The sequence below is a fragment of the Myotis daubentonii genome, chromosome 11, assembly GCF_963259705.1.
Source record: "Myotis daubentonii chromosome 11, mMyoDau2.1, whole genome shotgun sequence".
Lineage (NCBI taxonomy): Eukaryota > Metazoa > Chordata > Mammalia > Chiroptera > Vespertilionidae > Myotis > Myotis daubentonii.
The window spans coordinates 1708529-1721567 of record NC_081850.1 but is presented as its reverse complement, the minus strand read 5'-3'; the positions used below and the strand labels follow the sequence as shown (position 1 = coordinate 1721567).

General features: G+C 46.4%; 2 protein-coding genes across 3 annotated transcripts in view; one reads left to right on the top strand and one right to left on the bottom strand.

Annotated features, from left to right (window-relative positions):
* The window catches only part of CENPP (centromere protein P), a 251839-nt gene extending 249517 nt beyond the window's left edge, over positions 1-2322 (bottom strand). The window contains exon 1 of one of the 2 annotated variants that reach the window (XM_059656286.1): positions 1944-2322. In XM_059656286.1, coding sequence (XP_059512269.1) covers positions 1944-2050 — 107 coding nt within the window. In that variant the 5' untranslated portion in view covers positions 2051-2322. The remainder of the gene's footprint in view (positions 1-1943) is intronic. The other variant, XM_059656285.1, reaches the window with a different exon arrangement.
* A 14-nt stretch (positions 2323-2336) lies between these two features.
* NOL8 (nucleolar protein 8) overlaps positions 2337-13039 on the top strand; it is a 47082-nt gene continuing 36379 nt past the window's right edge. The window contains exons 1-5 of the mRNA XM_059656277.1: positions 2337-2470; positions 3633-3793; positions 4296-4358; positions 6839-6917; positions 8652-8787. Coding sequence (XP_059512260.1) covers positions 3655-3793; positions 4296-4358; positions 6839-6917; positions 8652-8787 — 417 coding nt within the window. The 5' untranslated portion in view covers positions 2337-2470; positions 3633-3654. The remainder of the gene's footprint in view (positions 2471-3632; positions 3794-4295; positions 4359-6838; positions 6918-8651; positions 8788-13039) is intronic.

Here is a 13039-nt window from a genome sequence, read left to right as displayed (position 1 = left end):
CCGGCAACTAGCCGGCAGGCCCTGCCCCCAATTGGGATGGGGGTAGCCAACTGGGGGTCAGCGGCCGGAGGAGGGGCTGTGGGAGATTGGCCAGCCAGCCCCACCCCCGATTGCTGTGTGGGGGGCGCAATCAGGGCAGAACTGGCTGGGGGGAGGGGCCGCAGGTCAACGGGGTGGCAGGGCCGCTAGGGAGAGGAGCTGCAGGTAGTTGGCCGGCCAACGCTGCCCCTGATCTGGGTTGGGGGTCAGATCTTGGGTGGGGCCGGGTGGGGGAGGGGCTGTGGGAGGTTGCCTGCCAGCCCCACCCCCAAATCCGGCCAGCTGGCCGCAGTGGGTGGCGTTCTGGTTGTTACAGCTTCCTGGTCGCTAGCTTTATATATATAGAAGGGCGGCATAGGTCCTCGACCAGCAGTGAGAACTAATGAACATCACAGAATTCTGACTGGGAAGAAGCCTCATGCATGTGAAAAATGTAGAAAAGCCTTTAAAAGCCATTCTTGTATTACTGTAATGAGACTTCATTCTGAAGAGAAACCTTACAAATTCATAGCATGCGCAAGCGCCTGTACCCACAGCTCAAAATTTACTCTCAGAGGCTTTTATAGTGGTGGGAGCCTCACGCTGCAGAAAACGTGAGATCGCTCCTGCTGGCTGTCAATGTCACCCTCTGCGTGCTGTAACAATCGCACCTAACCCTTCCTCTCCCGGGTCGGCCCCGCGGGCCCCTGGAGCTTCTGGAATTTACTAATGTTGTCACTGACATCAGAATTTGGCAAGCATACTGCTTTATAGTCATGAAGTAGGCAGACTACCATACAAGTTTTCATGCTGGAGTCTATAGTTTTTAATGAGTATTAATTTTTGGAATATAATAAATGGGCTTGCGTACGTTATAACCGGAATGAAAACAAAAAACACATACACCGAGAATTTGGGTACACAGGTCCCAATCTTCCTTCTCCACCACGGAGAAAAGAACGCTCACATGAAACCCAACAGCCTGGACTCCTCGGGCTTCCCCGACCTGCCCGCTGAGGAGGCCCGGGGCTGGGCCACAGTGACACCCTGCGGGCGGCAGAAAACTGATCTCCCTCCACAGACGGCCGGGCGCTTCTCAAACTCGCAAGTGCGCACGGGGTCGGGCGGGGTCTGGCTGAAGCGCAGATTCCGACCCAGCGGGGCGGGGGAGGCCGACCTCTGCATGCCGGCCCGACGAGGAACGCTCCCTTCCCGCCGCGGCGCCCCGGGCCGCCTGCACGCGGGGCGGGACACGCGCTGCCCTCCCTCCGCTTCATGACCCGACCGCGAGCAAACTCGGGGCCAGCTCCTCCGTTTCCTCGTCCTCAGCTCAGAACCTCCTTCTCTCTGCACCTGTGTCAAATGGTCTCGACGGAAAAAACGAAGATAGTTTCTGCTTCCGAGCAGCTTACAAGTTTGAGACGCTAGGCACACGCTATTTCCCTTTCTCCCCTCCTCGCTGGGCACAGGGCCCGGGTCCCGATAGCCTCCGGGGCTCCGATCCAGATCTGACCCTTCCGCTCTTCTCTGAGGCCAGCGGCGAGCCACGCAACTTCCCGGGCCTCAGGGTCCTCAACTTCAAGACGGGCTTACACAGCGCACCTACTTCTCCAAGGGGCCGCGGGCACGAAGAGGTGCCGCCCGTGAAGAAGGGTCCGGCACGCAGTCGGTCATCGACAGACGACGGCCCGGACGAGGAAGAGCGACAGGATCCGCGGCAGACGGCGCTCCCGCGCGGCTGCCGGTCCGCGGCGCCAGTTCCCCGCTCCTTCCCGGCCGCGCGCCCGCTCCTCCTCTCGGAGCGGCTCTGCCGGCGCTATCTGCGTCCCGCCCACGGTCGGTGCTTCGGGGCGTCCGGGGGAGGTGCGCACACCCGAGAGGAGACACTCCCGCCCGCCCCACGGGACCTGAGGAGGGCCACGTACTGGACTCGGGCGGTGTCTGCTCCGGCCGCCGGCAGCTCCTCCAACGCCCGCTTCAGGGCCGCGACCTCGGCTTCCAAGACGCGGACCTCGGCCTGCTCCGCGTCCATAGCGCAGCGCTCGCGGGAAGCAGCCAGACGGACCAGCGCCTCGCCCGGCGATTCAAGCCTCGCGCGCTCCTGGCGCGGACCATCCGGGCGCCCCGCAGGGGGGGCGAGGGCGTGTGCGCGACGCCCTGCGGGCCCCCCGCGCTGGCACGCAGCCTCGGGCGCTCTGTCTCCCGGGCACGCTGCACCCGCTGCTCCCCAACGGTCCCCACGCTTGGAGAGAGTTGGTTCGCTCCAGCCCGAAGCCCCAGGACCGAGCTGTCCCACCCACGCCGGCGGAGTTTGGAGCAACCAGATGCGTGCGTCACTGAAGAGTAGCTTCCGGACCGTGTGGAGGGGAGCGTCTCGTTATTTTCCTTCCGCTCTCACTTCCGCCGATAGCTAGTCCAGGCGTGGATAAACATGGGGCGATAACCCTCCTAAGTAAGAATCATAGAATTTCGACTCGAAAGTTTTGAGGGCGTTGAGGGACGGGTGGCGGGGGCGTCGCGGTATTCCAGACGACGGGGAACGAAATGCAGAGCCCGGGAACTGAGTGGTCACGGAACCTTAGGAGGCGGGGTGGGAAGTCGAGTAGGAAGGAATAGCGACTCTGCCTAGTGGAACACGCGACTAGGAGTTAGGGCCCTACGCGGCGCTGGCTGTTGGAGACAACGCGGTAAGGAGTGGGTCTGGGTCATTTGGCCTTCACTGTCCCTGCTCTGGGGTCTTGGTTCTTCAGCGGCAAAAAACCTGGGTGCGCAGGTTGGGGGCAGGGAGTCTACCGGGAAGACGTAGGTCGTGCCTCACGCCCAGAGCACGCGCCCTAGGTCGGGGTCGGACGCTGCTTTGGGGGCTAAAGTGGGAGGGGTGTCAGCTCTTGGGAAAAGGCGAGTGTAGCCCCTGGTGCTGCCGGGATTAGAGATCCCACAGGGCCTCAGCCGAGTACCCCCGAGAGTTCTCCCGAGCCCCTTCAAATACAACAACTTTCCTAGTTTAATTATGCATTACAGGCTCTGAAATTAGACCTGGTTTATAATTCTGGCTTCATTAATTCTCTGAATGACGTTGGAAAAGTGACTTCATCCCTCCTGCTCATCTGAAAGATGAGATGCACGCAAACTGTACCATACAAAGCTGACACGTTTTAAAAAAGCAGAACAAGCCTGTATTCGCTATGGCATCAGTTGCTCTCTTCGCCTGAACAGCACGTCACCTCTGGGGACAGGAGCTGTCTCTTGCCCTTTGGCATGCCTTCTGGCCACCCCGTTTCTGTGGGCATTGCTTCAGGTGAACAGAGGAAGGTATAAATGAAGGAGAGCAGGCTGCCTGGCGCGGGGTAGGTGACGGGGCGGGCGGAGTGCGCGGGGCGCCTTTGGGGCAGCGTTCCCGGTTCCGGTGCCTGTGCAGAGGCGCTGTTCCAGGGGGTTCCTGGAGAAGAGGATGCAGGTCTGACCAGAATCTCCAGGGATAACATTTAGAAACAATGTAAGAGTGAAAGTTAGGCAACCAATTTGCATCAGAGGCTCCGGGTGAGTTGGGGTGGTTTTGGTTGGCTGTGTGGGTTGGAGAAGACCTGGCGGAAAGAAGTAATGATTTCCCCTAGAACCCTGAGGGCGCCGGCCTGGATGACGGCCAGCCGAGAGGCCACGCGCCTCTTCGTGGGTGGCCTTGGCGCGAGCGTTTCTGCGGCGGACCTGCGGAGCCGGTTCAGCAGGTTCGGAGACGTGTCTGATGTGGAGATCGTCACTCGGAAAGATGACCAAGGCAAGTTTACAGCCTTTCGTGGGTAAAGGCGGGCCTACCGCAAGTCAGTTATCACAAAATAAGGGAACCGCAGAGATGGATGTCAGCCCCACGCCATGCCCTGGAGCTGCCATTCGTGATGTGGAACTTGCCCAGAATTACATTCCTGAGATCAAAAATGTTCTGCACTCTAAAACACCCGATTTCTGAAACATGCCACTTTCAGTTTTCAGAGCTAAAATGCTAATACTCATTAAGTATCCTATTAAGTAGAATGTCACTAACAAAATCATATAACAACATAACATAATCAACTGACCGTTCGGCATTTTTTGTTTTATTTTTTAATATTTTAATAATCATATTTGGAAAATTTCTATCTTTGAGTCCAGTGAAAAATAACAAGTTTTTCCTTTGAAAGAGTTTGTTTCCAAGAGCTCATTTTTTAAAATTTATAAATGTAATCATTTTATATTGTTTCCTGGATAAGAATTTAAATAAATGTATTTTTCTATTTTTTTAGGAAACCCACAGAAAGTCTTTGCATATATCAACATCAGAGTAGCTGAATCAGACCTGAAAAAATGTAAGCTATTCCATATGACTTGCAGTTTATGTCAGTGTAACTTGGAATAACTTCGTTCTACATCTTAACAGCCAATTTTAAGTCATCCAGAGGGACAACTATGATCAAGAGAATTCCAATATCCTGTAACTCAGCAGGTTTAGTTTCATACCATTTGGCGTCAGCAGACATTGCTAATGGTATTGCTCAACAGTGGTATTCTAAAATATTTTGGACGAGAAACAAAGCTTTCATAGAAATTGCTTGTTACACATATCCCACTATGCCAGTGATGGCGAACCTTTTGAGCTCGACATGTCAGCATTTTGAAAAACCCTAACTTAACTCTGGTGCCTTGTCACATATAGAAATTTTTTGATATTTGCAACCATAGTAAAACAAAGATTTATACTTTTGATATTTATTTTATATATTTAAATGCCATTTAACAAAGAAAAATCAACCAAAAAAATAAGTTCGCGTGTCACCTCTGACACACGTGTCATAGGTTCGCCATCACTGCACTATGCTATACCCTTCCCCCTTTCCTTGTGAGTTCATTTTTTCAGGGAGGTTATTTTCTTGAAATTAAATGCTGTTAGGAGAGGGCTGGCTTTAGTGTATGCCTTGTAAGACTATTCTTGAAATTATAGAATCTCTATCAAGAAGTTTAGTATATATTTAAAAAAACAACAACTCCCAGCTAGTGTGGGTCAGTGGTTGAGCATCAACCAAGGAACCAAGCAGTCACAGGTTCGTTTCCTGGTCAGGGCACATGCCCGGGTTGTGGGGGGCATACAGGAGGCAGGCGATAGATTATGTTTCTCACTGATGTTTCCATCTCTTTATCCCTCTCTCTTCCTCTCTCTAAAAAGGTAATTAAAAAATATATATATATATATAGAGAGAGAGAGAGAGAGAGAGAGGTTTAGTAAAACTGTGGTCTTCACTGAAGAAGAAAGGGGAGATAATCCATATTGCCACTGATGTGGTAATGAATTCTAGTAATTTGGAAGCTGAAAAGTCAAGGGGTACTTATTGTTCATAGGGAAAGAGGGCTATCACTCGACAAGTTGTGGTTGAGAACACAGCAGCTCTGATATGTAACCTGTGGCATGTTATTTAAACTTCTAAGCTCCAGTTTGCTTATCCAATGTATAGCAAAGATATTGTTTGCCTCATAACTTACTGCAAAGATTAACCCTTTTCGGTCCAATGTGGAGGCTGACTCGACAGACCAGGCGCTAGGAGCAGGTCCAGCATCGAGGCTGAGGTCGACGCCGCAAACCGGTTCAACATTCAATCCCGTCAATCAATTTGGACCAGACTGTTTGAATTCCAAAAATAAAATTAGACCGCAAAGGGTTAAATTGAATAGAACCTTTCTATTTAAAATATCTACCAATGCAATCTCCCCTCTGTTAGTGGTTATTATTAAGGAATCTGATAGCAAATATTGAGAAAAAGCAACTATTAGGGCATAGCATAGTTCAGTCACTTGCATCTAATTTGTTTGGAAGTTACACAGAGGTAACTAGCATGAGGTGAAACATGAAAACGAGGAGCTGCATAATTCCAGGGTCCTGGTTCACCTTTGGAAAATTACATTGACATTTTATAGTTTTAGTGGGAAGTAAAGAAATGTTACTCATTCACCAGAGATTTTTGGCATTACTTTGTAAACAAATAGCAAACAAGTTTTGCTTTATAGTTTACACATTCGCCTCATTCGTATCTTCCAGTCACACCGGGAGGTAGAGAATGTAAGGGCTGCACTGGGAGGTGGTCCAGGGGAGACCAGGATCTAAGCCCTTTCACTCCACGTCTAAAATGCCTTGTTCTCTTAGGGCTCTCCAGGCAGCTCAAGGGACACCTGGTCTTCAGGTGCGTTTGGCGGCTCAGGATCGTAGCCTGGTGGAGCCCCGCACCAGGGCTGCGCACATGCGTGCTGAGCGGTGACTGAGCTCAGAAGCCCAGCGTGACTTCCCATCGAGGGCTTCGTAGGGAGACTGTGGCTCTTAAGAAAGTATTGGGGAACCTGGAAAGTTGATAAGCCTTCATGGCATTGGATGGTAAAGACCAATTTTGTGGTCAGTTTTCAGTTACTCTTCCAAAAAGTTGATTAGCGGGGGTTGATTGCTCATAGTGTATAAAGGTAAACAGATGGTACCCTCGGCAGTGTCAGCCTTAAAATATGCTCTTGTGAATTTATTTTTGTTTAAGGCATTAACTTTTATTTGCGTGATTTTAAAAAATTACCAGGAATCAGATTCCGAATTTCAGAAGCAACTTGTCTTAATAAAGAATTAAAAGTGGGCTGAGGCCTGGCAGCGTGGCTCAAAAAAAAATAAAAATAAAATAAAATTCCTTGTTCTGTTTTCTCTGTATCTCTTCGTGATTAACACGTCTACTTTTCTTGGTATTAAATAATTAGAAAAGGCACATTCTGAAATGTATTTTTGCATTGTGATGTAATTGGGTAATAATTCTTTACTCTATAGGTATGTCTGTTTTAAATAACACAAAATGGAAAGGTGGAACACTACAAATTCAATTAGCAAAAGAAAGTTTTTTGCACAGGTAAGATTTGTTCTATGTGAATTTAAACAGTATTTTTTATTTTGTAAATGGTTCTGTATATTCACTTAATTGATTTGAAACTATTGAGTAATTATTTTCTTATTACTAGAGGCCCGGTGCACAGATTTGTGCACTGGTGGGGTCCCTTGGCCTGGCCTGCAGGGATCAGGCCAAAACTGGCTTTCGGACATACCCCGAGGGGTCCCAGATTGCGAGAGGGCGGTTCTCGGGTGACGCACCCCAGAATCGGGCTCCCTCCTCTCTGGTTCCAGGTGCATAACCCAAGAACCACAGCTGCCAAGTCACCACAGCTCGGCAGCTCCTGCGTTGAGCATCTGCCCCCTGGTGGTCATTGCACATGACAGCTACCATCAGTCAGCCGTTCGCTTAGGCTTTTATTTCTATAGACTTAGAGGCCCGATTCAAGAAAGTCATGCAAGGATCTCAGCCCTCGCAGCCCAGCTTCATCCAGAAGGTCATCCTGTTGTTCCGCTGTTAAGCCTTTTGGTCACTTTGCATATTACACTATTATTATTAAAGATGGTATTAGCAAATTCACCCAACTGTTTCTCCTCACAACCCCAACTCCACCAATAAAGATAATGCAATGCATTTACATGTGCATATTTTAAGCTATAAAAATATATGCCTATGTTATCTTTTTAATACAACCTTCTGCGGTGATGTAGATCTTCCCAATTTTCTGTAACTTCTGTTTAGTACTATTTCAGCAAATAGCTGACGCATAGTGTAATTGGCTATACCTCACTGATGGACATTTAAACCCTGCATGGATGGCTCCTCATAATGCAAGGCTTCGTCTGGGGCTTGTGTTGCTGGAGTTCTATATGTTTAAAATTTGAATAGACACTACTAAGTTGCCTATGTTATTTTTGACTATTAATGCTAGTGTCATACAAAGAGAAAGATAATGGGAAATTCCTGTGTGAGAGGCATAAGATTAATTTGGTAAGTGATTAAGTACAAGGCATTGTAACAGCTATTTGAGTATTTTATGATTCTGAAGGTATTCTCAGGGAGGAAAGATTGTGTAAGTTTGGGAACTTTCAAAAGAGAAAACATTTTAGGAATGTACAGATGGAGCAACCAGTGTTATTGATAAGCTTGTTCTTGACCAGGGAAAAATAGGTCTAAGGCAGGTGGCAAGCAGGAGGCATGTTCTAAGGGAGTGGTCTGATGAGACAGGTGGGAATTTGATTTTGTTCTTCAGTTGGGAACAGGGTAGTGGTGAGACTTACTCAGCAGCACTGTAGTGCCTACTCTGTGTAGGAACTGGTGCCCAGTCCCGAGCAGGACGAGCACTCGGTGCCCGCTGCCTGAAGTGCCTGCAGATGTGCCTCAAGCATAAATCTGACAGTTGCTCTGGACGGTGGGACGTTAGGAAACAGGCCAGAGGCAGAGGTCCAGCGATGAGTGGTTAGCACAGTAGTTCAGGCCTAAATTAGGTGGGGCGTTTGAATCAGCATTCTCTTCATTATGAGGATAGGAATAATCACGACTTGGCAGACTGGGCTCTGAAAGACCCATCTTCCTCATGAGGAAGATGGGATTGAGAAGGGACAAAATGCAAAATGCTTAAGTTGAAAGGGAAAATTGAGAGACTCTAAATGATCACTATAAAGTTAAACAGCATTATATTATTTTTAAAAAATAAAAACAGAAGCTCCATTAATAGCATGGTTGATTTATTTATATTTTCTCTCTTTGACTCAGATTGGCCCGAGAGAGAGAAGAAGCACAAGCAAAGAACGAAAAATCAGTACTAGGCAACACCAACTTGTTAGAAAAGATGGGAATGGTGGATTTCCATATGAAAGCTGTGCCAGGGACGGAAGTACCAGGGCACAAAGTGAGTCTTTTCTGGTAGCCTGACTAGCCCAAGAACCTAATCCTCGGACCACCTGACTGGGTATCATGTCTAAGGCAGTTGCTTTTTAACATACTAGTAGATAGTACTTTGAACATAGTACTTTATGGTTTTCAAAGTGCTTATACAACTCTTGGGCAAGCACGTTTATCCTCCATTTTATAGAGACAAAAATCGAAACAAGTGGAGACAGTTCTCCACTATCCATATATGGCATTGTGTGCTCACCACCCGAAGTCTAATCTCCATCTATCACCATATATTCGACCCCCATTACCCTCTTCACCCTCCCCCACTCTTCTTCCCCCCTGATAACCTATGAGTTTGTTTGTTGCTTTACTTTTATGCCCTGTATATGAATGAAATCACACAGTTCTTGACATATCCATGTTGTCCCAAATGGCAGTATTTCATTCATTCTTTTGGCTGAACAGTATTCCATTATATGTATATACAACATCTTTATCTAGTCATCCATCGAAGGATACTTAGATTGTTTCCATGTCTTGGCAACCATGAATAATACTGCAGTGAACATATGGGTGCATACATATTTATGAACAAGTTTTCCATTTTTTCCAGAAGGTACCCTGAAGAGAGATTGTAGGCTCATAAGATAGCTCTATTTGTAATGTTTTGAGGAACTGCAATACTGTTTTTTATAGTGGCTGTACCAGCTTACATTCCTACCAACAGTAAATGTAGGTTACTTTTTCTCCACAACCTCTCCAACGCTTGTTATTATTTGTTTGTTGATAATAGTCATTCTAACAGGTGTGGAGTTGTACTTCATTGTAGCTTTGATTTGTATTTCCCTAATAGCCGGTGAAGGTGAGCATCTTTTCATCTGTTGGCCATTTGTATGCCTTAAGAACAGTGCCTGTTTACATCCTCTGCCCATTTTTTAATTGGATTGTTTGTTTTTTGTTGAGTTGTATGAGTTCATTTATGTTTTCAATATGAAAACATATTTATAAACAAGTTTTCCATTTTTCTATATATTGTTTGCAAATATTTTTCCTCATTCTGTTGGTTGCCTTTTGTTGATGGTTTTTTCTGCTGTTGCAGAAGTGTTTTAGTTTGATATAGTCCCATTCATTCCTTTCTGCTTTTCCCTTGCCTTTGGGGTCAAATTCTGAGACCAAGATCCATAAGTTTAGTATCAATGGTTTTTTTGTTTTTGAGGGTTTTTTTAATGTAATTTATTTTTTCAGGTCTTATATTTAGGTCTTTGATCCATTTTGAGGGAGTGTTTATGTATGGGGACAAACAGCAATCTAGTTTCATTCATTTGCATATGACATTCCAGTTTTCCCAGCACCATTTTTTTTAATTAAATCTTTATTGTTCAGATTATTACATTTGTTCCTCTTTTTTCCCCCATAACTCCCCTCCTCCCAGTTCCCGCCCCACCCTCCGCCCTCACTCCCCACCCACTGTCCTCTTCCATAGGTGCACGATTTTTGTCCAGTCTCTTCCCGCATCCCCCACACCCCTTTCCCCCCCAAGAATAGTCAGTCCATTCCCCTTCTATGTCCCTGATTCTATTATGATCACCAGATTATTTATTCACTTGATTCTTAGATTCACTTGTTGATAGATGCATATTTGTTGTTCATAATTTGTATCTTTACCTTTTTCTTCTTCTTCCTCTTCTTAAAGGATACCTTTCAGCATTTCATATAATACTGGTTTGGTGGTGATGAACTCCTTTAGCTTTTCCTTATCTGTGAAGCTCTTTATCTGACCTTCAGTTCTGAATGATAGCTTTGCTGGATAAAGTAATCTTGGTTGTAGGTTCTTGGTATTCATCACTTTGAATATTTCTTGCCATTCCCTTCTGGCCTGCAAAGTTTCTGTTGAGAAATCAGCTGACAGTCGTATGGGTACTCCCTTGTAGGTAACTGAGTTTCTTTCTCTTGCTGCTTTTAAGATTCTCTCTTTGTCTTTTGCTCTTGGCATTTTAATTATGATGTGTCTTGGTGTGGTCCTCTTTGGGTTCCTTTTGTTTGGGGTTCTCTGCGCTTCCTGGACCTGTAAGTCTATTTCTTTCACCAGGTGGGGGAAGTTTTCTGTCATTATTTCTTCAAATAGGTTTTCAATATCTTGCTCTCTTTCATCTTCTGGCACCCCTATAATTCTGATGTTGGTACGCTTGAAGCTGTCCCAGAGGCTTCTTACACTATCTTCGTATTTTCGGATTCTGTTTTCATTTTGCTTTTCCAGTTGGGTGTTTTTTGCTTCTTCGCGTTTTGAATCTTTGACTTGATTCTTGCGCTCCTCTGGTCTGCTGTTGGGTGTCTGTATAATATTCTTTATTTCAGTCAGTGTATGCTTAATTTCTAGTTGGTTCTTTATCACAACATCGAGGGTCTCATTAGATTTCTTGAGGATCTCACTACATTTATCGGCGGTCTCACCAGTCTTACTAAGTTTATCGGCAGCTTCTAGACAGTTCTTGAGAGACCTTAAAAGTGTGGTTTTGAGCTCTATATCTTCCATTTCTGACATCTGCGTCCTGTTTCTTTGTCTCTGCATTTTTTTATCTTTTCTTGGTGCACCCCCTAGCGGTCTTTGTGCGCAGTCTTGTAGTTAAGCCTTGATTGTTGTCAGTAATACCAGGGGTGATTTGACCTCCAGGCTAACTGGCTATGGGAGTCCGCTGTGTCTGCAGTGGGAGAGCTTCTGTGCTGGATCTCTAGGGCGGTGCTAACCTAGCGTTTGCCTGAGGCTATCCGGCAAATGGCTCTGCGCAGGGCTTGGGCGGTGCAGGTCCCAGGGGATCAACAGGGCGGGCGGAGCAAGCAGTTATGGCTGCTCTCAGTTCTGTCCCTAGGGGCTCTGCCTCTCAGTGTCCCAGCAACCACTGCAAACCTCGGAGAGAAAGCTGCCTTCGAGTTCCGACCGAAGCCAGACAGTCCCGCTTCTCCCGTTTGAGTCTGGGTCCCTAGAGACTCGCCCAGATCTGGAGCTCAGAGTCTGAAACTCCCTCCCGATTGAAAACAACAACCGTGCCCTCCGCCGCCAGCCCGCTCAGCGCGCGCACTCCGCACCTGAGTATTTCACTTCAGCACTGCGCCTCCTCTGAGTCTGGGTATGATATTCTCTTTCCTCCTAGTTGTAGAATTTCCACTCAGCCAGCCTTCCTGTGGTTCTGGATGATGTCTGTTCTGTCCTTTAGTTATATCTCTGAAGTGGTTGTTCGAGGCAGCAATCTCCGGCGTTAACCTATGCCGCCATCTTGGTGTGTGTTTTTTGTTTTTTTGTTTTTTGTTTTTTTCCCCAGCACCATTTATTCAAGAGACTTTCTTTTCTCCTTGTGTGTTTTTGGCTATTTTTTCAAAAACTATTTACCCATAAATATGTGGGTTAATTTCTGGGTTCTCAATTCTATTCCATTAGCTTGTGTGTCTGGGTTTTGCCAATACCATATTGTTTTGATTATTGCAGCTTCACAGTATAATTTGAAGTCCGTGAGAATGATACATCCAGCTTTGTTATTTTTTCTCAGAATTGCTTTGGCTATTCCCAGTTTTTTGTGGTTCCATAAATATTTGATGATTTTTATTTTTTGAGAGTATGTTTATGAAAGCTGGGAACAGTGAAACAAGGCAGAATTTAGGATAGAAGAAGCAACAGGAGAGAGCCTAGGTGGGGCAGCTGTGGCTTCCTAGAAATGTTATAAGAAAAATGAGCCAGGGCAGGGCGGCCTTAGCTCACTGGGAAGTTGGAGAAGAGGGGGCCTTAGATACAAGTTCCAGAGGTTAGCTTTGGAAGACCTGCCACTGCCCATTGCTCCCCTGATGGCAAGTCTTGTGGAGTCCCTTGGCGTTTAAGAGATGCCTGTGGGGGAAGAAGAGACAGAAGGGAGAACACACTTTGATGATTTTTTTTGTTCTATTTGAAAAATGCCTTTGGGATATTGATGGGGATTATATTAACTTTGTATAATGCTTTATAGGGCTAGTTCAAGTATTTATTTGTGTCTTTAATTTCTTTCACCAGTGTTTTATAGTTTTCAGTGAATAGTTTCTTCATTCCTTTTGTTGACTTTATTCCTGTTTTATTCTATCTTTTTGTAAATTCATATGGAATTGTTTTGTTTTTTCTCATATTTTTGTTTTTTGTTTTTCATTTATTTTAATGAATAGAGGCCCAGTGCACAAAATTCATGCCTGGGGGGCAATGGGCCCTCAGCCTGGCCTGCGCCCTCTCCAATCCCGGACCCCTCAGG